Source organism: Gymnoscopelus microlampas, assembly GCF_963454915.1.
Source record: "Gymnoscopelus microlampas genome assembly, chromosome: 13".
NCBI lineage: Eukaryota > Metazoa > Chordata > Actinopteri > Myctophiformes > Myctophidae > Gymnoscopelus > Gymnoscopelus microlampas.
The window spans coordinates 11375696-11403324 of NC_139950.1; the positions used below are offsets into that span (position 1 = coordinate 11375696).

Genomic DNA, 27629 nt, shown 5'->3' on the forward strand with positions numbered 1-27629 from the left:
TTATTGTGGCATTCTTTCTCAATTCCATTTAGCCGGCCCACTTCCATTTAATATTTATAATTTAATATCATGCCTTTTGAGCTTCATTTGAGGGTGTTTCGGGAAAGTGATGCAATGGTAACAACGCATTTTTTTTGGTACAGAAATAAATAATAATAATGTACCTTATTAAATGGTAAAAGGTGCATTTCTATAGCATCCTCCAAAGTGCATTCACATTCACCCATTCATGCAGTGGGTCGGTCAGGTGGTTCTCGAGATACGCGGCTGGGGCGATGACACACTCACTCAAACGCACGTGCAGAGATTTTGAAAGTAACTTCCCCAACACCGTCCATTGGGTTTCGTAGCGTGAAACGAGTTCTATGTCAGACTATGGCGTACGGGTAGACAGGTGAGATCTGGGTTACCCCTCCCTCTCCATCCCCTGTAGCCCCCCGGGCGGGCACAAACCCACACAGCTCTGCTCTGTGGGCTGACTACATGCTAGAGCAGCTGTGAGAATCTCTCCCCCAGGAAGCCTCCATGTTTACTTATTCATTTGCACCTCCTTGTTTTAAATTCCACAGTAAGGCATGTGAATGAGAGCATCGCAGGGAGGAGGGAATCCCCAAAGCAATACCTATGATACAGTATGGCAGCATACCGCGCGTGTTGCGTGTGTGTGTGTGTGTGTGTGTTTTAAAGTGAAATATTTATCACTGGAATGGGCGGTTGATGTAAGACCCAATCACAATAACAATAGGTTCCATCCATCCAGGCACAGAGAGGATATCGTGGCTGGTGGGTGGAAACCTCATACTGTACTGTATGTCCAAAACTGTTACTTTTTCAGGAAATGGAGGGAGAAAAAAAAGCACCATGTGTTCCAATGCATCCAGTGTAGTTTTTTATTTAGTCTAAAGCTCACGTTAATGCCTTTCATTGGTTGAATACTTATAAGAGTCCACGGACAGACTTTGAGCCTGGAATCGCAATTTTAGCCATGTCATGATACGTTCAAGTAGGGCGTTAATTTACGAAAAAAAACACAAAAAGTTAGAATATGGAGATAAGAGGTTTCAGTATGATATGTGCCGCTGTGCCTCTGGTACAGAGGAACATGGCTCCTCCGAGCGACAGAGGCTCACATCTACCCCGCCTCATTGTGCCTTGGTGGCACCGCTATCCACAGCGCATCATCACTCAACCCCAGCTGAGGAGGAACTAACTAATGGCGTCGCCGCTCGCCCCTAAAACATGTGTTTCTCCGACTTTTTCATGTCGAGGAACCCTCAAATTGATATAGTAATTGGCTGCAGACCCCTATCCCTACCCCTGTTTTTTTTTTTTTACCCATTAAAACTGGGAATTCATGTCATGTTATTATATATATTTATATTGCAACACAAGTTTTTCAGACAACTCTTAGGATTTAGAACAGTGGTTCTCAAAAATAGCAGATATACAAGCTCACAGAGCGTCAGAAAGCTTGTACATCTGCTATTTTTGAACAATTTTGAAAACAAGCGTTTTTTAACGTAAAACTTCTCTTCTGGGGGTCCCTGACACAAAACAATTTCAGATGGGGGTCCGCAGCCAAATACATATAATTTTGGGGGTCTTTGGCAGGAAAAAATGTCAGAAGGCATTTGTAGAATCGGCCTCAGTGCGTCGAGATAGGCTATTTTCAGATAGCCCATGTATATCGGGTTAAAGGGGTCCACAGACCCCACTTTGAGAACCACTGGTCTAAAGCATGTGGGACGTGCCGCGCTGCGCACCAGAGAAATAATGGCCTCTCAGACCTTGGTCTTTGATTTGTATTGGCAACACAGTCGTTGTGCTCGTATTAAACAGCGCCAGGTCCTTCAGATTAATGCTACGGTGACGCTAACCTGTGCATGTCTGTGTGTTTGTGCGTGCACTGCATGCATGCACGCGAGCACGTGTGCACAGTGCACGCACGCAACACCTGTGTAGTGTGTGTGTGTGTGTGTGTGTGTGTGTGTGTGACTGTTGTGTTGTCGTGACTAATGAGGAGCAGCTGAATTGGGCCTGCCTGGTGATTTGTACTGGCTGCTTAATGATGATGAGGCCTGATGGGACGCCAGGCACCGCGTGTTTGTCTGCAAACATCAACAGTCTGTTCCGTACCATCATCCCTGCCAGACACGCCAGATCACGGGGAGCGAGACATCAAATGGGCGCAGCCAGTCGACGTTGATTACATCATTAAAAAGCATTATCAAGGAGGGGTTTTAGCGGCGCGTAATTACCAAGGACAAGACGGAAACAATCAGTGAATTATGCGGTTCGTTCCGAGTGCTTGTTTCGTCGGGAGGGGCCCCTCGATGAAGCAATCAACGCGACAACAACACCCGCGTCGCGTTGGAGTTTTTGGTTTAGTTACACCACAATTAGTTCACCACCGCCGTCACCCAATAGTCCAGGCAATCTAGCCCATTTTAGACCCAAAAGTCAGACTAATTGTAAGAGAATTTTTTTCAACAGATATCATTTCTATGAGGTGTCTAGAACAACATACTAAAAGTCCTAAGAAATCCGAGATGCGGAAATATGTTTAATTCTCATCAATTCAAGATGTGTGCTAATATTTAGAGAAAACTAAACACCCTAATGGGATTTTTATTTTATTTTGTCCTATCACAATGAAACTTTCCACAATGAATCTTAACATGGAAACTAAACTTTTTTGTATTACAAGTTTCTCTGAAACTTAAGTTGAATATGCAAATTAGCTTAATATATATTGAATATGCTCACATTTGCATATCACGAAAATTACTTTTCCCCAAAATGTATTATATTTACATTGTTGTTTGTTAATGATATCAAACACACTGATCAGACTTTCATGAACCATAGATGCGGAAATATGTTTAATTCTCATCAATTCAAGATGTGTGCTAATACCTTGAGAAAACTTTTTTTTTTGGTCCTATCACAATGAAAGCCTAACATTTTTTGTATTGCAAGTGTTTGCCCAGAACCAAAATTACCTCACAGGGCTTAACCTAGGACCAGGTTGTGCCCCTATGGCCTTTGCCAGATATATTCTACAATTGTTCTCTGTTGCAGTGCTGATTGGAAGGTGGAGTTGGAGGTAATCAGGGGAAGGGGAGACACCTGGCCACTGATTCCCACAGTATAAAAGACCTGCACTTCCACTGTTCTTTCTCTCCTTACACCTGAGGCAGGCCACCCAGATAGCATTTGTGTTTCACTTCTGTTTGCATTATTTAGCAGTATGCCTACTTCATTGTGTTATCATTATTATATTATGTTGTAAATAAAATCACTCATTTTTAGTTAAAACTCTCTAGTTTCCCCTTTATTTGTTGTGGTCTAGAGCCAGGCCATAACACTTCAGGCTCCAAACCTGGTTTATAAAGCGGCTGTGCAGTCTGTTTGAGAACTATAGCACCTGAATAATCCACCATATTGTTGGCAGGAAACCACTCGTCATCTCTCCAGAAATTTGACATTTTAACATACCAACTCTTTTAAAATGTTTTGCCCTAAACCAAAACTACAATTTAGAAGAAGCTTTGTCTACTGACACAAAGTAGTTTGCTAGGACTAGCAAACTAATAGAAATTAATAGAAAACACTTATTTTTGTTTTTCATACAGTGTGTAATGTTTGTCAGTGGGGAGAAATGGAGAAGTGTAAAATATGTAATGAGTCATTCACCGATGAAAGCACATCAGTTGTTCTTCAAGCAAAAGGCAGCAATGGTGTGAATCGTGCTAGTGCTCAACGTGGAAGTTGTTTAGTAACATTTCCAGGAGATAAAGTGCACGTTGAATGCCGCCGCAACTACTGTAAAGCAGAAAATATTCTATGTGATAATGCTATACCATCTTTGCAACAACCAACGCGACGTACTAATCTCCGCTCAGAGCAAAACTTCAACTTTCGAGAGCATTGCTTGTTCTGTGGGCAACCAGCTAGAACTGATAAGAACAAGAAGCAGAGAAAGACATTTGAAGTCTACCCAGTAAGGACAGACGACTTCCAGGAAAAGATTGTTCAGGTTTGCCATTTTAGGAAAGATGAATGGTCTGATACTGTATTTGGGAGGATATCATCTGCCCATGACCTTCATGCAGCAGATGCAATATACCACAAACAATGTGACGCTAACTTTCGAAACTTGAAGACTATTCCCAGTCAATTATCTGCAAACCCTGGCAACGAACCCAAAAGATTCAAAAGAGGAAGACCTGAGGTTGATGAGATAACAACAGCATTCCTAAAGGTGGCAAACTTTTTAGAAGAACACGATGATGAGCAAATCAATATTGAGGATCTTATGGTACAGATGGCAGAGTACTTGCAAGACACAGGTCATGAACCATACAGTGCAAAGTGGATGAAAATTAAAATAAAAGAACACTTTGGAGATAGAGTAATAATGACTGGCCTGGAAAAAAAATGTGTGGTAACTTTGCAAGACACAGCCCACTCACTTCTTCGGGAATTTCACAAGCAACAGAAATCGAATAATCCCGAAGAAGAGAAGCTGAATATCATTAAAACCGCTGCAAAGTTAATTGGAAGTGATGTGAAATTCTTGGAAATCCGAAAAGATGACTATCCAGATGCAAGTGACATTGCAGCTGCTATGAGCTATATTCCAGAGTCTTTACAGGTTCTACTGAGGAATATGTTCTCTGGTAAAAATCTTGATACAAAGCTTGCATCAATCGGACAGTCCATCATGCAAGCAATAAGACCAAGGACAATGATTGCGCCTCTTCAACTTGGGCTAGGGATCCAGATGCATCACCATTTTGCATCACGCTTTTTGGTAGACACACTCCATGAGCATGGTTTCTCCTGCTCGTATGCAGAGGTGATGAAATATGAACGGAGTGCAGCAGTGGCACAAGGGACTGAGATCCCTGGATTCACAGAAGAGCACCATATTCAATATGTTGCAGACAACGTCGACCACAATGTAGCAACCATCGATGGTACAGGGACATTCCATGGAATGGGTATAATAGCTTGTGTTACACCAGGAACGCAACAAAACAATCTTGTTCCCAAGATCCAAGTGACTGCTGCAGATATTGCTGCAATCGGTCGCATAAACATTCAGTACTTCAAAATTCCTCCTATGCGTGAACCTATTGTGTATCAGCCATTGGTTCTGTTGACAGCAGTTAACGAAACATCACAGCTGGATGTGTTGTGGAAGACATCCTTACTCCTTCACTCTCAAAGGCCATCATGGTCCGGTATGATGCAGCTGCTGCATCAAGGTGAACACCCTGGGAGATCATCAGTGACATTCCTTCCAATGATTGATCTTGATCCCAGTGATGAATCCTGCATATACTCAACGTTGAAGTTTGTGGAAACTCAAGCTCAGCAGTACAATGTGACCCCTATCCTGACGTTCGACCAACCCCTTTACTGGAAAGCCTTGACCATTATCCAGTCTCAGCAAAGCAACAATGAACTCAAGCGAATAGTCCTCAGGCTTGGAGGGTTCCACATGCAAATGAGCTTCTTGGGTAGCATTGGACACTTAATGGCAGGGTCTGGACTGGAGGAGCTACTAGAGGTGGTGTATGCTCGCAATACAGTTTGCCACATGATGACTGGCAAGGCGGTCTCCAGGGCAGTTCGTGGTCATATGCTTGTCGATGCAGCTCTGAACACTATTTTGCTGGCTGATGCGTACAATGTGCCAGTCCCAACAAAAGACACAGTCGTGGAAACTCGGATCGAGATGGCGCCTGCCACCGATACTGAGCCAACAGAAGACACAGTCGAGGAACCTCGGATCGAGATGGCACCTGCCGCCGATACTCAGCCAGTTGATGAGGAAGTACTCAATACTTTACCAGAAACAGATGTGACAGACTTGACCATAGCCAGTGAACTATATGACAAAGTCATGTCCTCTTCTTTGCCGATAGGAGAACTGTGTTCTGAAGAGGTTTTGGAGAGAATCCAGAGTACTCTTGCCAGGAAGATGGAAACCATGAATACCAGGACAGCACAGCTTTGGCAGCAATACATGAATATGATTGATATTCTGCGAAACTTCATCAGAGCTGAGAGGACAGGCAACTGGAGATTACATCTTAAATGTGTTCACGATATGTTACCATACTTTGCAGCTACTGGACACCGACTATATGCAAAGTCAGCCTATGTGTACCTGCAAATGATGACTGCCCTACCTGAAACACACCCAGATGTCCACAAGAAATTTGAGGAGGGATTCCACGTAGTGAGGCGAAGCAACAGGTATTGGGCTGGACTGTCCACTGATCTCATTATTGAGCAAGTGCTCATGAGAAATGTAAAAACACATGGTGGCCTAACGAGAGGAAAAGGATTCACAGAGACACAACGCTTAGTGTGGGTCCTTTCAATGCCAGCGTGTGCAAACATCAACAATGCTATGCAGTCATTCACAGGTGTCTCATATGAGACCAGCGACCAACATAAAGACCTGTCCAAGGCCAGGCAGACAAGAGATGTCGGTGACACGCTTGCCCTTCTCACCTATCTGAAAGAGAGAGATCCTTTCACTGAGAACCATTCCCTGCACAACATTGCTAATGGCATGACAGCCGAGCAGGGAGTGAATGTTGAGAAGTCAAGGGAGATAGGGTGCAAGATTTTGGAATCTATGATAGGGAAATCAGTGGAAGAATTCACCTTCAGGAAAGCTGACCAAGCAGTGACTCTTGCATCTAGATCAACTGTCAAGATCAGAGGAGAGACAGTAGTTGTGAATCCACAGCTGTTATTCCAGCGTCTCGTAGCAGTGAGAGACCGGTGTGAAGATTTGCCATCACTGTTCAAGTATGAACTTTGCAGTCATCCAACTGCTTTGTTTGAATCGTCACACCTACCCCTCCAGGCTAACAAGGCAGTCCTTGCCGATGTCCTCTGGAAGTCCATTGATCAGCAGCAAAGACAACCCAGTAGTGATGTCCAGCATGTCCTTGATGGGGGTGCTTTACTACATCGTCTACCATGGCCAAAAGGGTCGACTTATGACAGTGTGTGTGAAATGTATGTCAGATATGTCATACAGAAATATGGTATGACTACTGTCATAGTCTTTGATGGCTACAAAGACGAACCTACAATAAAAGATGCCACCCAACTGCGACGAACTGGTGTTAGTCCCGGCGTGACTGTACACTTCTCTGGTGACATGATCATCCAATCCAAAAAGGACCAGTTCCTTAACAATAAGGAAAATAAACAACGCTTCTTGGTTTATCTAAGTGATAAACTAGAGAGGGCTGGGTGCATCACAGACCATGCAAAGAATGATGCTGATGTGCTCATTGTCCAAACCGCCATTGCCTCAGCCAGAACCAAAGACACGGTCCTAGTAGGAGATGATACAGATTTATTAGTACTCTTGTTACATCAGGCTGATCCAAATGCACAGGAACTGTTTCTGGCACCAGAACCAAAGAAAGGAACAAAAGCAAGAAGGATATGGTGCATAAAGCAGACAAAAGAACTACTTGGTCCAAAGGTGTGTGATAATCTCCTCTTCATCCATGCTATTTTAGGCTGTGATTCAACTTCTCGTCTATTTGGCTTGGGAAAGGGATTGGCACTGAAAAAAGTAAAAACTGACTCTAGCTTTCTCAAACAAGCTAAGGTGTTCAGCCTGTCAGAGGAAAAGGTCGGAAAAGGAATCATCATTGCAGCAGGTGAAAAGGCTCTAGTCTCACTGTATGGGGGTGACAAAGATGAATCGCTGGATATGCTGAGACACAGGCGATTCTGTGAGAAAGTATCGAAGAGCACATCTCCAGTGGAACCTCAAACTCTTCCACCAACATCATCAGCTGTGAAGTTCCACAGTCTCCGTGTGTTCTACCAGATCCATGAATGGAAAGGAACAAGTGAAAGCATGAGTCCAGAAGATTGGGGATGGCATGTTATAGGTGGTAGATTCATGCCAATAATGACTGATCAGCCTGCAGGACCACCAGACTTACTTAATGTGGTCTGCTGTAGCTGCAAGAAAGACTGCAGCACGAAGAGATGCACATGCAAAAAACATGGACTCCCTTGCACTGCCATATGCGGAGAATGTCGTGGTACTAGCTGTACAAATTCCCAGTTGCCTGATTTTTCTGATGACTAGAATCATACAAAAGGAGTTGAGGATCACATTTGAACAATAAAATATACAAAAAACACAAAAAAAAGAAGAAAAAAACACAAAAAAACACAAAAAAAACACAAAAAGAACCTCCCCTGTTGTTGCTACCTTGTCGTGGTGGGGAGGCTTGTGTGCCTCTGTGACCCTGAGGACTATACCGGTGGGGGTTATACCCCCGGCAGGTACAACCAAGCCGGGCAGGTTTCAGGTTAGAGGCCAGTCCAAAAGCAGCATTGCCATCAACCGTTAGCAGTAGCATGGTTGGAGGAAGATTTGACGGATTTATGCATTTGTCATACATATGAATGGTGTTTTTGATGTTATTCTATGAAGTCACAATATTTCAATGAAATGGTTCATGAAAGTCTGATCAGTGTGTTTGATATATCATTAACAAACAACAATGTAAATATAATACATTTTGGGGAAAAGTAATTTTCGTGATATGCAAATTTGGGCTTATTCAGTATATATTAAGCTAATTTGCATATTCAAATTAAGTTTCAGAGAAACTTGTAATACAAAAAAGTTTAGTTTTCATGTTAAGATTCATTGTGGAAAGTTTCATTGTGATAGGACAAAAGAAAAAAAAAAGCCCATTAGGGTGTTTAGTTTTCTTGAGGTATTAGCACACATCTTGAATTGATGAGAATTAAACATATTTCCGCATCTCGGATTTCTTAGGACTTTTAGTATGTTGTTCTAGACACCTCATAGAAATGATATCTGTTGAAAAAAATTCTCTTACAATTAGTCTGTCTGGAAATGCTACTTTGCCTGGACTACAACACACGCTCATAGAGTACTGCTTCTCAGCATTGGGTTTATGGGGGGCCAGCAGTGGTCCGAATTGACCCTTTACGGGTGTGTAAGAGTTAAATAAGCACTGAGGATTTCACAGTGTAGATTGGGGATTCCCAGTGATTCTCAACCTCTTTAAATTAATCTCTGGGACCGCAATCTACACTGTAAAATGTTAATTTAACTCTGAGAGTGAACCAAATGGACCTCTCAGAGTTAGACGCGTAAGGGTCCATTTGGACCGCCTGGCGGTCCCTGGACCCCACGTTGAGAACCATGAGCCATCAAAAAGTGCGACTCTCTACCCTCCTTCAAAACAAAATAACACCGTTTTACTATAAATATTATTGCTCCTGGTATTGATGATTTCATGTATAGTATTACCGGTATATGTCATAATATGTCTTGATGAATTGAATACATAGGACCACGATGGAAACTAGCCCTCCGGGCCTTTTGTGTTATCCTTTTAGCATTCTTTTATAACTGTACCGCTGCACCTTTTGCAAACGGTTAATAAAGTATTCAATCAATCAATCAAAAACCAGTGTCAGAGTCTAGTTCTTAGGATAGAGGTCTCCATGCTGCCTGACACCCATTCCTACTTCTCGCTCCTTCTCATTCTTCCCTCACTCTCCTCGCTCATTGTCTTCTAATGCTTTCCCTCTCTTGTTTTTTTCCCCACCCAATCTCGGGAGTGCCTGCTACTGTACCCTTTGCTCCCTGTCACTTGTCACCTGTCCCCTTTGGGCAGCTAGTGCACTTGGGGAAGTCTAATAGGGGCCCTCCTTACCTTGGGAATTAGCCTGTAAGACCCCAATGCTGTCATCAAACTGCATAGATTTGATGTTGAGTGACGCCAAGATGCACTCCTTATCCTGCAGCGAGGCGTCATCGATATTGTTCTGATTGGCTGACAGTATGACGCACATGTCGCAGAGGTTGATGTTGACAGCCCTTAAATCTGCCCGACTTAATGGCGTGCCCTTCAGGGTGGGGAGAAAAAGAGAGGGAGAGGGAGAGAGGCAGGGGGGAGGAGAGGAGAGGGGGGGGCGGGGGAGCAATAATGCACAAATGTGGAGAAGAGAAGAGACAGACATGGGGAGAGAGAGAGAAAAACAAATTTAAGTCAGAGTGAGCGGAGTGGAGCGTTGGGAAATTAGTTAACAAGTATTCTCGTTTTCAAGGCGGTGACATTTCGCTGATCTAACCGGGCGTTGGGGAATTTGCAGATGCGGACTCGTCTTAAAAGGCTAGCCTGTGCTGTGGGCTACCGTTTGGGGGGGGGGGGGGGTTCTCCTCTGATCGTCAGTCAAGCCAGCCTTAACAAGCTCTAAGGCAAGCCGAGCCCACACCATCTGTGATGGGTGGGTAGCTAGTGCAAGATCTTCCTTCAACAACTGCACTTAAGATACAATTGGTCCCCAGCTCCAAGCGAGATGTGGGAGCCAGTGAGCAACTCGCAGAACGATCACTCAATTGAGTAATTTGTGATCGGATCAAAGCGACAAGTTGCTTCCCGCTCAGAATTGCCACGTGCAATGTGCACTCAAAACGCCAGTGCAATGATCACGTGATGGAAATTTGTCCCCAAGTATTACGACTTGCTTGGCTGGCTGGCAGGCTGTGACCATGGCAATGAAACCAGTATATTCCAAAATACAGTCTGCACACTGTGGCTTCAAGGGCTCTCAGTCAAAGCTTTATGTGTTAACATTTTGACTAAAGCGGTCATCTTCTTGAAGAGGACCGCCTTCTTCAAGAAGATGACCGTTTTAGTCGAAACGTTTACCTATCGTCGGCCCTATACTCCTACCCTTCAGTGGATGTGCGAGCTTGTTATCGTTTTTTTGAAAAGAAAACCCAGTTTACTCACAGGTAAGATGGAGACCTTGGGGAAGTTGTGTAAGGTCTCCCACTCCCTCTTGAGATAATCCAGCGATCCCACAAACACAATAGGTTTCAGTTCGTGATAATGGAAATTGCTGGCTCTTAAAGGCATAACCAAGTTTCGCAGCCCCACCAAAGCGGACGTGACATCCCCAAATATACAGACCACTACATGGCCGCTCAGCACCGTCATGGAGGCTTCACTCCGGGTCTAAAGAGGAGACAAGAGAGACACAAGGAGGGCAGGGGAGAGAAGACAAGTGTCAGAGAGAGAGAGAGACGCGGGGGAACAGGGTGGGAGACGATGGACCCAGAGGGAAGAAAGAAGGGATACATGCGGATGAACATAAACCATTCACTCAAAAGAGAGTGAATGGTGAACCGATTGGTAATCTACATGTATATTAACTAACGGAGGGGTTCCCAAACTTTTAGAGAAAACTATGTATCAAACGATGTATCAAAAATACATCATGAATTAATCACTAGAGCAATTTTTTTAATGTGAAAATAGCCAATCTACAAGCAAACAACGCGTTGCATCGCGACGCGTTGTTTGCTTGTAGATCGACTATTTTCACAATTCCTTAACTCATTCACTGCCAAAAGGCCCAGACTGCCAAGGACGACGTTGATGAGTTTTTGTGTTTGTTGGTGTTTCCACTAGATGGCGCTCTTCGCTAACACACGAGTGGCCATTTCATCCCCAGATGCACACAGTTCCTGGTTAACGTATTATTTGGGAAATCACCTGTATCTCGCCTTCTGTGATATGTATTTTTGAGACATGCTATTTTCAACGGCCTATAACAAGCAAAATTTTTTTTTCCCGGAAGCACAGTGAAACCCCCCGTGATTAGCAACGATCATACTGGAGATAAATATTCTGTGACTACTTGACAGAAGAAAATCGAAAAATCGCTGGCAGTGGATGATTTATTTATGTATTCATTCTGGCAGTGAATGAGTTAAGGTTTTTAAAAAGGTAGAGTAAGCGATATTGTTTGGTTAAATCAAAAAGGTTTTTGTTAAAAGGTTAAAGCACTATATTCTGATAGTAATCATTGCAATAGAGTTTGTTCAGTAACAGGGGTCTCCCTGTCTCCCCGGCTCTTCAATAAACAGAAGGAAAAAAATGCAGGTAGGTGACAAAAATGTGTCTGCCAATCAGGAGAGACTAGCCTTTCTGTCATCACTTCCAATTTGAACTTGTTTAATGTGTATCCTAACTGAGTTCTCTATCCTGATTGGATAAAATTGGTATCCTGAGCTGAAAATGCATGTTTAATAAAGAGGTGGAGACTGAAACAAACACTCTATAGCTATAGCAGAATATAGAGCTAGTTAACACTTACTGTAACCAAAGAAAATCGCTTACCCTATCTTTAAATGTATAGATTTATGCTTTCTGAAATTCTTTTGAAAAATGTCTTCTAATTTATTGGAAACGTAAAAAAAAAGTGGATGTTTACTCGTGACCCATGCATAAAAATGGTTGTCAGCGCCAAAAATGGGTCCCGACCCATTGTTTGGGAACCACTGAACCAATGTATTCTATTATTCTGTTTACAGGTAGTCAGAGTGAGAGAGAAATCAACACAAAATTAAATAAACTTCTAGAAATAAAAACAAAAGATCTGGGATCCAAAACACAGCACACAACCCTTAAAAAGGGAGAGCTATTTTAAATCGGACCACGTGTGCTAGAAAAAAAAAACAAGAAAAAAAAAAGCAGCTCGAGAGATTTTAGGCACCGAGGCATGTCTAAAATGTCATACATCGAGACACGAATTTACACAGAGCTCGTGTGTAAAGAGCATGTTATCAGGGAAGATTGCAGCGGTCTTGCTTCAGTGCTTTCATAATCCAACTGTCTGGGTCAGACAGTGGGAAAAAAAACAAAAGCTCTCTCCCTGAGGGATCAGGCTAATTGTGGTTGTGCTACTTGTGTGCATCTCGTTTCTTTATATAGAGGGATGATCACAAAGTAGCCAGCAACAACGCCGACAGACATGCCCACACAAAACGCCTACCGGTGGAGGAATGCGCTCACCTAAAATCTCTCCTACACAGTCCGCCTCTGCACAAAGCCATACCTATAGTGCTGTATGGCGATTTTATTTACATATATCCTCCGGTGAGGTGGTGCGTACCCGTACATAGAAAACGTTCCAACTCACCTTCCATACAACGGAGAGGCAGTGAGAAGAAATGTCAATACTCATTAGTATGTGCTTTGTGTTACTACATCATGGGAGGGAAATGTTTGTTCCTTTAGCATTCTTAACAAGGTCATTTCTACCATTTTCTTTTCCTGTTCATGGGGTGATTGATTCTTGGGTTTACTGAGCAGAACCACCAAAAGGATGAATTTGACGTTTTTTGAAACCTCGGTCGTTCACTCACCAGGATGACCTTCTCGATCTCTTTTGACGGGCACCAGTGGAACATCCCTGTGGAGTCGTACTTTTTCACGTTCATGTCCATGTTCTCCATCTGATCGTTTCCGGGAATCAGCAGGGGGTCATGTCTGCTGGGGGGGAAAAAAACCACAGCTGTCAACCCATTAAGACCTGATTTTTCTCTTCGAAATCCTAGCACTTAAAAAAATATATATATTCAAGGATTTGCACACATTTTCAAAAATAAATAAATATATATAGCAGATCTACAAGCTCATAGTGCGGCACTCGGTACCGCACTATGAGCTTGTATATCTACTATTTTTGAATAGCCAAAGAAATCTAAACATTTCAAAACTTTCCATTTTGAGAGTGTGTATCTCCAAGCTGCGAGAGGTGGTGACACTACAGACTACAGGGTCTAGGGGCTCACATCCGATCAATGCCCTGTGTTCACTTTACACCTTAATCATTTCTTACTTCCTCTACATGGGTACAGTACAGTGCATAATAACAATAATATTGTATTATTATTATTATTGGTACAGTATATCCTTATCAGTGGTGGACAGTAACAAAGTATGTTTGTGAGTATTTTATGAGTACTCGTTGCTTGGGCAGAAACCTCTTATCTCCATTAATTTATTCTTCATAAATGAATGCCCTACTTGATAAATAATACAGAATCACACCACACAAAAGAAGCAATAGTAGCAGATCTGCAAGCTGCAAGCAGATCTGCATATATGTTACTTTTGATGTCTTTGAATCCCGAAAAGTAGCTGAGGTTTCCACCCCGACAGAGACGATCTGTTCTTTTTGGATACTTATGACTTTCACTCCACTAAATTTCAAAGACAAATATTGTACTTTTCACTGCACTACATTTCGGAAGTCTTAACCACCTAAGCCCGGCCTATTTCAAATATAGTGAAAATGGCAGATCTACAAGCTCACAACACATTGCATCGTGACATGTTTTGAGCTTGTAAATCTTGGTATTTTCTCTCAAATCTTTGCTTGGGGGGGGGGTGGGATTTTAAATTTGAATACAGCAATGCAGTGATATTAAAAAGAAAATGTACTTTGTAATTTGTACTTTTGAACCCTTACTGTACGTATTTTTTTAAAGCCAGTACTTTAACTCAAAGCACAAATTTGACAGGGCAACTTTCACTTGTAGTTGAGAAATATCTGACCAGGAGTGTCTATACTTCAGACGCAAGTACTGGGGGGGGGGTGGGTGTGGGGGGGGGGGGGATGATACTCTGTCCACCACTGATCCGTACCCATTCATCACTACATCCCACCCATTCTCTTTGCTCCGTCTCACGAGGATGTCCTAACTCGCTGCATGCTAGCTAGGTCACAAGGGAGCTGAGGCATGCTTGATGCTAGGCGGTGCGACAAAGCCACCGAGCGCGGCCTGAGTGCTACTGACTGAGTGGCACGACAACACAGGTCCAATTACCAGCTCTTTACCCTCGCTCTGCAGCTCCTGACGCCATGCGGCGCAAACAGTAAAAGGTCTGACAGGCCTGCACTTTAAATATTTCAGGAATTTTGCCCAATCACATTTTGTTCCCCCCAACTGATGGCCATTAATGTTTCAACAGCGTGTCACCGCGCCGGCTAATCCGCTGCAGCGGGGCATGCTCCCTTCTATCCGGTGTAACATTGACCATAAAAGGCTTTCTTGTCACTTCCTGGAATACTGGCGTGCCTTTTTGTTTGCGCTCATTCTACAAGACGTGATCTCGGAAATGTTCCAGAAACAACCCAGGAAAAAAAGGGAGAAAAAAGAACAGTTGTACCACCCACCCACCCATAAACACTATGGCTCATTCCCCAGTAACGCGATGCAAAAACATTTCATAATCTGCACCACTTTTTAATCAAAACGATATAGTTTGTTCAATTTGCACTCGCTCAACACATTTCTAAACAAGAGAAATCACAGAAACGTTGACATTCTAGTAATATAGGAAAAAGGCATCTCAAGAATCTGACATGCATCTCTCTTGACTATCACTCACTCTCTCTCTCTCTCTCTCTCTCTCTCTCTATCAACACCGTCACTCCCTGACAAGGCTTTGATGTTTCCCCTCTCCTTCAGCCTGCATTTGGGTTGCATGCCATCGCATGAAAAGTGAAAAAAAAAAAAGCCAAAATACTGTCAATTAGCTACAGTACTCTCTCTCTCTCTTTCTCTCTCTCTCTCCCTCCATCGTTCTCTCCCTTTTTCTATCACAATCTCCCTGTACAGTATGGAGATTAAATCAGTCAGTGCAGGTGATAATAAAACTGACAGCATTTAGTATTTTTTTTTTACACTTCGCCTGAATCTTTCATCCAGATCTGTGTGTTGCACCAATCACTCCAGAACCCCCCCCCCCCCATCCACCACCACCACCCCTGTCACTTCAATGTGCTCGGCTCCGCTCCCCTCCACGCGGGGGCTGACTGGCGCGTGCCGTGTGCAGGCAGGCTGCCGATCCACCTCTATCTGCCAAGACAGCTATCTTTCACACAGCTGTCAGTGGTGTGAGTGGCAGCCTGTCACGGGGGCTCTGCAATACCCCCCCCCACCATCCGCCCCTTTCTCCTCCCTGCCCCCAGGTATAGAACCTACCACTAGGCGGAACCGGGTTTGACATTTTGTGCCACTGTGCCGTGCCACTACACCACGCCCAGGGGAATATACTTCGGTCACGGATGGCATGGCGCCCCCGACTGTCCCGCGGGGTCAGATGTGTCTTGTAACTTGCGACCCATCGAAGGGGGGGGGGGGGGGGGTGAGAATTGTAGTAATTCTCATGCAGAGGAATGTTAACGCCGTGGCGAAGTGACAGCGTAGCTCACTGTTCACTGAACATCATGTCTGATTTGCTACTCACACACAGCTGAGACAAGCTGAGGTCATATACAGTACCTGCACACACCACAGTGGTGATTACTAGGATAACACTTGCTGGGATTAAATATCATTCATTTATTTCGTAATAAAATCTTAATTTAAGCTTTTTATACTTGTTTATTTGTGTGTGAATTAAATGTGTAGTCCAGAACTCGCATTCGCTAAAGCAAATTCATTTGCAGTCTTTGCATTGCGTTATGAGGCAAATACCATTCCCACTGTGATAGGCGCACAGTGTTAGACGTTAGCTTAAATATGTAGGGCGAATATTTCCCTTAAAGCATATCTAACTCGCTCTCTCTTCCTCCCTCACAGTATATATTTCAAACAGAGTTGAGTTATTCCAGTGGATTGCTGTGCAGTCGCTGGCTGGGGATGGGCGTGCTCCCACAATCCCTCTCTGCCAGGCTATGAAGGCAAGCCTCTCGCTTTGAAAATTTCCCCCATCATGCAAACTGACAAAGGCATGCTTTTCAAAAACCCACAGCCAATCTGTTGATCATTATTTATTTACAAAGGCCTGCAGGCTGCAAGTCCTGTAAAAACTGTACTTGATATGGTGTGTGCGCTCGCTCACTCGCTATATAGCTCTCTCTGCTGCTGCTGTTCTCTCCCCCTCTCTGCTTGTAGAATAAAGTATCCCTAAGGCTACCTCAAACAATCACTTTTCATTGTGCATAAAATCCACCTTGTAGAGCACAACTGTTTAATATATATGGTGTTATATGTTGACGGGGCAGCTGTGCAAAGAGGAGGGGGGTGGTGGGGTGGACTGTGATGGATAATTTGATGTTTTGCTGAGGGCTAGGACTTGAAAAAAAGCCTGCACCTACAACAGAGGACCTGTCATACCAGTACCCAAGAGCCAGCAGAATACAGAAGCACCCCTAAAGCAGAGAAAACTTTGACACCGCTTTGAAGGCATTTTCAAAACCCGAGTAAATAACTCCCAAGAATTATTATCACCACCAGATCAAAGCGGAGATGCATATATTACATGGCAAACGGGGGGGGGGGGGGACCATCTCTTAGGCGAAGGAGGGAGAGAAGAAAAGGTTTTGGAGCTTTAAGTTAAGCAACAAAAAACAAACTAAACACTCTTCTAAAAAACTAGCACTTGGAAATGTGCCAGTGTCTGTTTTTATTATTTATTTCTTTATAAGAGCGTTTCCCTCTGAGCGAGGGCATCTCAAATGTTGCTCCGATGAAAACTCTACCAAAGGCTATGACTCTGTGTTGGGCTAATGGTTTGGCAAGTGTGAAGGCTTATTAAATTGCTTGTTTTCTGGAGAACTGAGGGGGCTGGAGACCAAGTGAGCTGGACAAATATGCACAGGCAATACACACAGGCAATAAACAAATACACACACAAATACACAGAGGCAATAGACACAGAGACACACAGGCGATACGCACTGTGGATACACACAAGGCAGGCAGCAGCAGCAGCAGCAGCATAGCTGAAGACCTGCCCCGAGGCTGAGCTCCACAGTAACACCATGAGTGTTCATTTAACTATGACCAGTGTCCAAGTCAACAACTATGTAAGGAAAGTAAACATTACAAAGACACTACATGCAAACCTGCTGAAGGCTAAATCATGAAACATATTTTTTTTTGAACAATGAACAAAAAAAAAAAATCGTTTTTTTTCCCTGAATAGTTTTTACTCATCTAGCTTGGTGGCATATATATATATATATATATATATATATATATATATATATATATATATATATATATATACAAATGAGCAATTCCTGTGCACTTCTGGAATGGAGGAGGTGCTGGCCCGGGTAAGCAGGTAATGTATCAGACAAGTGAGATGAGGCCGCACACTCCAATGATGAGATGGACTTTTATATTTTCATTGCTTTTATTTGTATATATATATATATATATATATATATATATATATATATATATATATACACACACATTTATCTTGCATTGTGAAAGTTAAATGCTTAACTAACAAACAATGACAAATGTTTGTGTAACAAAACAAAAAACACCGTTTTAGAATGTGTATCATAAAGAAAGAGGCTGTGAAGCTTGCCCTGTTGTATTATTCACCACCGCAACTGTAGCCTTATTTATACTTAAGTCGTCACGCGCCGAAAATAGCCGATCTACAAGCTCACAACCGTGCGACGCGGCACCATGTACATATAAATCAGGCCTTATCCTGCCGGCATCATCATCATCCGGCACAGAGCCGGCCCGCCGCTACGTGCTGCCGTGCTGCTAACCTCGCCGCACAGACAGAAAAACACGTAGCCCTTTTATCTTTCAAAATCAATTAACCGCAATTTCATTTCACAGGACAGGATAAAAGGAAAGGTAAATATCTGAATTCATATTTGATCGTGATGATACGTGGTGGTGCGTGCGTGTGGCAGGCTGGGGGCCTGGAAAGGAAGTACCAGAAACGCTACTCACACAAGGGGGGCTTCTATACTCTCCCACAATAGAAAAGAGAGAGAGAGTAGCCCCGGGGCAAAAGTAACCTGCGCAGGTCCCTTCTGATTGGTTGCTTGGGTGTCATTAGTGCCAGCATTGTTTAAGGAGTACATGTGGACCTGACCGGAGGGGGGGGGGGGGGGTGGTGGTGGTGGTGGTGGTAGGAGGGTGGGGGGTGGGGTGTGGGTAGGGGGGGGTTGGCGGTGACAGCTGGGACTTTAAAAGCCAGAGGAGTTTTCAAGCGGCTCCCTCACAGCCCTCTTTTCATGACAGAAATATGATTTCGGCGTTGTCATTAACCGCTGACAGCATGCCATCCCCAACAGCCGAGTTCTGCTCTCTCTCTCACACACACACACGCGCGCTCACACACACACACTTTCTATACCTCCCTCCTCTTCCACCCTTAATTTGCCCCCTCCCAATCCTTCCCCATCACCCTCCCAAGCATCCCCAACCACTGGCAACATCCATCTATGAAGAATCTCTCGCACATCCTCTCTCCACACACACACACACACACACACACACACACACACACACACACACACACACACTTCCCCCTGTGTCTGAGTCTCACTCACACTGTGTTTGAACGTCAGCTCGGAGTAGAAAATCAGTGTGTCTTACCTCATCATTTTGGGCGAGCAGTTGGGTGAGTTCCGCATCCCTCCGTTGCGCTGCTTTTTTTTGGGCGAGAGAGTTGACGGGTGCTCGTCTTCGACTGCGAACACATGCACAGGATGTCAGAAATGCGGACAGATGGTTGGGGGAGAAATGCGTGCTGGGGGGCTGACATAAAAAAAATAATAATAATACAAAAAATATGTAAGAAAGCCAACACTCAATCAATCATTGCAAACTTAGAAAAATATAAAGTAAAAAATATATATATATTAAAAATAAAATTAATACTGTCAGTTTGAGAGAAGACCTCCAAAAAAATAATAATAGAGAAAGCGTTAGTAGGAGACAAAGGTAAATCAGCTAAAGGCAGGAGAGAACCACGGAGGAAAACCAATTAAGATCTGAATGCGTCAACAAAGGCTCACATCCCAAAGTAATTTTTTTATATATTTTAAGTGTGTGTGTGTGTGGGGGGGGGGGGGGGGGGGGCAAGTACAGCGCTGGATCCGTCCAGCACAAACAGTACGGTACAGTATTTCTACATGGTGTTGGACCCCTCACAGCGCACATCAGAGTGACCACACCTATGTGTCCAAAACTCCCGGGTTGATGGAACAGGACTGTCATTGTCAGTAGGACATGGGCAGAGGAGAGCAATGACAGTGAGGTACAATAAAAACAGGCGGATGAAAGATGGATCTGAGTGGGTTTGTTTGTTTTAGGGCTGCAACCATCGATTTATTTCAGTTAAAAAAAGAATACAGACAATTTTTGAAACTTTAACAACATGCCCAAAATAGGGACTGATTAATCGCTTAGTTTATTACGATTTTTTTTTTTTATCGATTTGATCGATTAAAAGTTGCACCCCTAGATTTGTTTTTGTTTTGGGATGGATGACAGAATGGCTGATTCCCCACCACCTTCACTCCAGCTGCAACCACTACAGTATAAGGGCTCTACCCATGCCGTGAGAACAACATCATCCAGGAGAAAACGGCACTCACGTCCCCAACACATACACTCCAACCGTGGGTCAAATTAGTTGGCAAACAGCTAGTGGTTGTTGGACACCATCCATTGGCCAGTAGAGGAAGGTCAAGACTAGCCATTCAAATTAAAAAGTTAAACTAAATAAACAAATTAACTACATGAATCCTAGCGTCTCTATTTTGGGGGGTATCTTCACCGAACATAGCCAATCCACATGCTCACAACGTGTCGAACACATTGTGTCTATAGATTGGCCATTTGCGGTGAAGATATTTGAAGGGTCCTTGTATAGAGCCTGGGGGGATTCCGGTCAACCAAGTACATAAGGTCGAAGCGGTTTAATGTAAGATTATCCCCTTTTTTCTGCCTGACACTTCTGTTCTTCTGCAGAACGCCGTGCCACAGAGAAGTTTAAAGAAGTTTGATCCTATTTGAAGTTCTGTTTCCTGTCAGCTACTCTTTGCTGTGTGCCAGGGAACAACAAAAAAAAAAAAGTGAAACTTTGCAATGATCCCCAGACAGAAAGAATTATAAGGCGGCAGCCTGGGCGCGGCCAGAAAGATTGCAGTCTGGCTAACAGCAGTCTGATCTTCTCTACTGTCTGTTTCAAGTGCTTTCAGAAAGACATGCAGACACCCTTATCCATTCTCCACTCAGCCCAGCACAAAATGCCAAGTTCACTGTCACTTCAAACTCGTATTAGTCCTTTGGTTGGAGATCAATAACACAGCATGATATTAGTGCAAATCAATGTGCACACTGCAAGCGGTGACTGCTCCAAGCATGTGGAATTTCATTATTGTCTGAGCACCCATCCTAGACTGTCACCTAATTGTGCTAATAAAAGATAAGAAATATGACTTTGCCTTCTAATAAAATGCCATTCTCTGACATTTCCTTGATGCAATTGGGCATTCTGAATAGCTAATATCACAAGCGCTATCCGCTTTACAAATAATTCTCTAATCTAATGTACTTTGAAAATATCACATTGGGAAATATTAATTCCTCGCTGTGTGGTTTCACATAGTCCCCCCTGTCTTGAACCCAAAGCTTCTCAAGAGCAAAGACAACAGTTCTCAGTCAGGCCTAGAATAAATGTAAATGTGCTGTCATAGTGACTGTTTTATTGTGTCGTTTACAGCTCAAGAATCCCAGCCTCTAATAAACAGAGGAAGAGTCTGCATATGCGAGAACAACCCTTGCAACGCTGGTTTGAAAACAAATACCGATAAGCTGCTCCTTTCCTGTCTATTCTACATTCACTTGTCTCTTAACAACCCTGTGTTTGGGGAAGCTGCACTGGCAGTAGTCATATTAGCAAGCCTCCCTGCATGTGGGAAACACCATGCGAAGCGAGAAGCGGCAGCAACAATAGCTGCTGTAGTGCAGCGTGCGTCTGAGAGCACAGCAAACCCCTTCATGCGGCAACAAAACGACACACGATGACAAGAGGACAGGACAGGTGAGGTTACTGACTGATGCATCCCACTAAGGGGGCGGGGGCAACCTACAGGGCATACTGCGACCGAGCAGCGTGGCATTACTGGACTGGTAGTGGTATTTCGCCGGCAGACTGCGGGCCCGGTTCAGGCGACGCTCTGCCAAGGCGCCGCTGCTCGCCGGGTCTCCGGGGCCGGAGATACTGAGGCGCATCCGCGTGGGGGCGGACCCGGGCGGGGGGAGGAGACTCCCTTTACGGTTATTAACGAGAGGGATGTCGGCTGTGGACGGCCTGGCCAGGGGGTCCGTCTGGTGCGGGCGATGCAGGGCGTTGGGGTGGAATGGGTTTGAGGAGATGGAGGAGACGGCGTTGCAGTTGGCAACTTTAATGGATTGATTGCGAAAAGACGGTCTAACTTCATCCTTTACTGTCGAACAATGGAGAATGACACAAGTGACAAAAAAAAAAAGCACTGCATTAGTGCCAAATCGAAATAATAACTGCACATTAGTTTGATATTATTGTATCTATTTAAGAGCTTTGTGAAGTTATGAAATTCTGCATGGAATTGTTTTTAGTGGAAAAGAAAAACTGAGCTTTTTTAGTGTAAACAAGCCATAGTCTAAGTAAGACAAGATAAATCAATTAACTTCACTGCATGAGAATCAAGCATATGTTTCAATGAAAAAGCACATCCTTCTGGGCTGTTCGTTCATTCCTCCTTTGATCCGGTATAATTCCTGAGAGTTCTAAAAGAAATTCATGCCATGAATTGCAAGCGTCATTTATTCCATAATTGATGTTGACTCTTCATTTTTATTTAACACCACTTATCCACTTGGCGTGCGCTTGAACTGCAATGTTCAAAATGACATTTGCTTTTTGCATTCATGACAAACATGAATTAATTAGAAGCTTTGGCAGTTCTTTCTTTTCTGTTCTTTTCCCCTCAGTTGTGCTACACAGTCTGGAACAAAGCAAGAGACGTCGCCTGGCTGAAGCCGGTCAAACCCAATCAGATTCACAGTCAGCGCCTAGATCCAGGATTCATGCCGAATAAACTCATTGCTTTCATATCGTCTCTGTCGGGCGGAAACCTCATACATGTATGTCCAAAACTGTTACTTTTTCAGGATTCAAATGAAAAAATAGCAGATCTGCAAGCTCACAACGCGTGAGCTTGTAGATTAGTAATATTTGAATAGCTGAAGCATAACAGAGTTGAAGTGGTAAATGTGGTGCTATATTAACTCATTTTGCTGGGGACCCCCTGGAAAATCCCTCAAAACATAAAAGGTTGAACTATTGAGGTTGAAGGTGTCTGGCCGATAGCAAATATATGAGTGGTCCTTGAGTTATAGAATTTATTTTGATACTTTAACATTACAATTATTATTTTTTATGTCAAATAAAGCATTCAATATTAAGAAATTGGGATTCATTTTAGATTACTAGATATATAACATTGTTTTCTTGTCTAGAAAACATTTGGTCATCCTATCATTATACTGTACAGTAACATGCTGAGATGTGTAAATATGCATTTGTGTACATGCAAAACTTGATGCCCACCAACCACCCAGCCCACCCACAGACACAGACACACACAAACAAAACTGGTGATGCCACCAAGTCTACCCAACATCTTGAATGTGCCGCCTGGAGCACGGCAAATTGCGGAGAGCCTATAGGAGGACAACGTGAACCATATACGTGTTTATCCCCATTAAAACCGCGAGAGCATCCCCGTCAATTTAGATTTGTGCGTTTAGAACTATTGATTTAGAAGGCATTTGTAGAAGCGGCCTCGGCTCTTAAATGGGTTTAAAACATGGATGGGACGGGGGGAGATGAGGAGGCGCTCTCCCCTCCTTGTTGTGGCTGGATGGGTGCTTGGTCGGTCGGTCGGTCGGTGAGTCCGGTTGTCGTTTGGTAGGGGGAGAGCGTTGTCCGGGTGGCCCTGAGCGATAAACAGACGTTTATCCCAGCCGTCAGCTGCCTCCTTGATTTACGGGGCGCCACCGATAGCTCCTGGATTCATCTGGCCCTTGTCAAACACGCGCAGCGTCAGAGCAAGACTCAGCCTCCCTGGCAGGTCCACTGTGCAACCCAGAACAACCCAGACGGCAACTGTCCCTTTCTGGAATGCTAATGGCGTGACGGGCCACTATGTCGTGCATTCATTGTTGCGCGAGGGGGAGGGGGTGGAGGGGGCTTATCGGACCGCCGCCGTGACCCCACGTAAACCGGATGACGAGGAAGGCGGAGCAACGACAAGACAAATGTTTACTTTTCTGTGTCAGTGGTTCTCAAACATTGTCATGTCAAGGACCCCCCATATAGATATGGAATTGGCCACGGAAGTATCATCAAATGGGGAAAATCAAGATATAAAAAAAGATTATCTCATTTTTAAAGATTTTTCAATTATTAATAATGATAATAAATATTATTACTATTATTATTTTTCTAAACTACCTGATCTACAAGTTCACGTTGTGTGCTTGTATATTGGATATTTTTTCATATATACTGTATATATCTGAATGCTGAAATGCTATATTAAAAAATGTAGCTGGGGACCCCCTGGAACCCCATCAAGGACCCTTGGGGGTTCCCGGATCCCACTTTGAGAACCACTGTTCTGTATGTGTCTTAGGCTGGCTTCGTTTATATATGGTGGTTATTGTATTCTGCATTAAAGTTCTATAATTTGTCTGGGTTTCTTTTTTTACAATGATATAAATATTATTGATATTCTACTTATTGTAACCCATCTAGTTTCTATTGCATTTTAAGCAAGAAATAGTATTCTAGAAAAAGATGAGAAAGAAGGGAATCTGTAGGATGTATGCAAAGCCAATCTCCTTAATAAAAAGACAAATGCATCAAATAAAAAGTTAACGATAACAAAAATATTATAACATGACAAAAACATTTCATCAGTGACATTTATGCTTTAACAAGCAGGTAGTAGTGCATTTAACATTTTTTTACTTAACACTGAAAGATTTACCTAAATTGCAATCAGCTTTGAACCGAACACCAGCCTCTTTCTGAGTTCCACTGTTCCCTGGTGTTGTAGCGCCATCTGCTGCTAAACGCAGCACAATACAAACACAGTGTTGTGTATACAACTAAACAATGTGGGGAAAAAATACAAAATATAGCTTTTTTTTATACTAATCTACAGTAGGTTTCAGTTTCATGTCAACCTACTGTATGGCATGTGCAAATGAATTAATGTAGGTCGGGTTACTTAAGGCAGAATATAGGCCTACGCATCTTTTTTTCTTTTTGGATTATTTCATTTTTATTTTAATCAGATCTGAAACCGAGGGCAGAGAGAGAGGGGAGACATGACGCTGGGAGTCAGATTCAAACCCGGGACCCTCGCTATTCACAAAGGGCATGTGGACAGTACACTAACTGGTTGAGCTACCAGGCACCCCACAACATACTGTATCTAGAGTTAATCATTACATTAAACTAGTTACACTAGCCAAGCTTGGATTGAGCTTCCTTATAGGGCTGGGCAGTTAACCAAAAATATATTGAAACCGACATTTTAGAACCAATAACCGACTTAATCTAGCTCATAATAAGTAATAATCGTGATACTGATTTCATATCACCCAGTCTTACTTTCTATTACTCACTTATGTCTCTCTCTCTCTCTCTCTCTCTCTCTCTCTGTGTGTATTAAACATCAGACAGTTTCTATGCACTCTAAAAGGGGGAAGGGGGGGTCAATTCCAAAAGCAGAGCAGCAGTAGTATTGTTAACCATGTGACAATGACGTGGTGAGGAGACTTCACAGGTCTAAACACTGGAGGGGAGGGGAGGGGAGGGAGGGATGTATGGACGGATGGATGGATGGGGTGAGAGGGAGGCTGGAAGCAGCACGGATAGGGACAGGAAGACAGACTTACGTGATCTGACATATCCATTATACTTATATTTGGCTGAGGAGAAGTGCAAAGACAATATGGCAGGTTACATGGAGAAAAGAGATAATGACAGATGAACAACAGACATACATCTGGAAAGAAATAACATCAGAGGAGAATGGAAATTATATGTTCTAAAAAAAAATACAGACAATTGTTAAAGACAGTGATGAAGTAGCATTTTTGAAAGTCATCTTTTTTTTTGGGGGGGGGGGGGGGGTTATGGCACAGACAGTGGGGGCTTTGGTGGTGAAAATACTAGAGCCCGATTAAGACCTTTTTTTGACGGCTTCGGTATAGGCAGTTATGCCGCCGAAGTGTCCTGATTTTTTAAACCACTATCGACCTTTCTGTCCTTATATTGTGGACATGTCGATCTACAAGCTCAAAACGTGTTGCAGTTGCGACATGTTCTGAGCTTGTAGGTTGACTATTTCTGAAAAAAATAATAATATATATAATAAGGCTTGTAGTTAAATGTTCTCAAACAGAAACTTTTAAACAGATTAAAAACTTTTTTTTTTGGGATCGGCATTGGGACTTTGTGGCATGGCTGTGGGTCGGGCTCTAGAACAGACTGTATGCTTATGATGATGGCTGCAGCGGTGAGAGATGGAGGGCACAGTGGATGAGTGAAATGGATTGGAAACAGGCACAGCACACAGTGGTGGGGGCAAAAAGACGTGCTTTTTTTTGTGTGTGACTTCGTTCAAATAAAAAAAGGAAAAGGAATAAAATGGAAATAAAAATCGAAAAAGCCAGGTCCATGACAGATTTCTTTTTCTCCTGTGTTTTTGCTCATGTTCTCCACAGTTGTTGGCACAAAAATAGGGTGTTTCTCTTTTATAAATATACATACAAAAACGGATTAAACTCACAACAAGTGATTTTTCATCCAGAGATAACTCAACATTTTTATATATATATACACACACACACTGTATATATATATATATATATATATATATATATATATATATATATATATATATATATATACTTAAAAAAAATATATATATATAAATTGGGAGCCACACATGAGGTCCAGACTTTAGTTCGAAAGAGAAAATGTGCGTGTAAAAATTCTAAATACAGACACTCGCACGAACAAACCACACAACAACCGGTATACAGCTCATGTCAGCTGTGGAACTGACGTGGCCTCACTTCTATGAACAGCTCCCTGTCTCTTCCGGTTCTACTCTGAAGTGATGATTTGAACCAGCATCACCGTACTGTATTCTATCTACCGACTGTGGGAACGATCTTGGGATCAATACAACGCAGTACAATGAGTACAATCATTCATACTGTAAGCACTGAAAACAAGCTTTTGATCAGTCCAGGGCTTCCCAAACGCTTACAGCTCGAGACGCAAAAGATAGATTTGGTGTCTCCCCGCCCGGGACCCAGACTTACAAAAATACATTATGAAGCAACAACTAAAAATAGCAGATCTACAAGCTCACAACACAACGCGATTATTTTCTAAATGTTATTTGCTGTAATCTTTTGAAATAATGATGTAAAATAAATTGTATAAGGGAAAAAAATAAAGGGATTATATTTACTCACAACCCATACAAAAATGGTGCCATTGTTTGGGAAACACTGGACTAGTCTGTGAGATGGTGACCATTTTTGCCTTTCCCCCGGAACGTCTCGTCCAATGGTATAAAGGTCACAGCAAAAGGCCCAGGGGTTGGCCTATGACACGGACCCCTCAAACAGGGACCCCACACCGGCTCTGGCATCTGTCTCTAGCAATCTGCCTGTGCCCAGAGAGTCAGCAGGGCTAACTGGCTAGCATGCGGGGGCAAAGCATCGCGGTGGCATAGCACAGAGGGGAGAGGGGGGGGGGTAACTAAAGCCTGCCTGGTGGACAGGAGCTGTCAGGGCAGGTTTTGGTGACTACCAGAGGCACCGGGAAAAAACATGAAAATGCAAACATAATTTCCGTGTCAGGATAGATAAGTCT

At 43.2% G+C, this 27629-nt stretch overlaps 1 protein-coding gene across 4 annotated transcripts in view; it reads right to left on the reverse strand.

Annotated features, from left to right (window-relative positions):
* Positions 1-27629, reverse strand: part of kcnma1a (potassium large conductance calcium-activated channel, subfamily M, alpha member 1a) — a 268520-nt gene that overhangs the window by 23071 nt on the left and 217820 nt on the right. For 2 of the 4 annotated variants that reach the window (XM_084075448.1, XM_084075447.1), the window contains exons 19-22: positions 19268-19361; positions 13262-13385; positions 10842-11066; positions 9759-9951 (exon numbers count right to left, since the gene is read on the reverse strand). In XM_084075448.1, the coding sequence (XP_083931574.1) occupies positions 9759-9951; positions 10842-11066; positions 13262-13385; positions 19268-19361 (636 nt within the window). Of the gene's footprint in view, positions 1-9758; positions 9952-10841; positions 11067-13261; positions 13389-19267; positions 19362-21771; positions 22129-27629 lie in introns of all 4 variants that reach the window. The other 2 variants (XM_084075445.1, XM_084075446.1) reach the window with 2 other exon arrangements.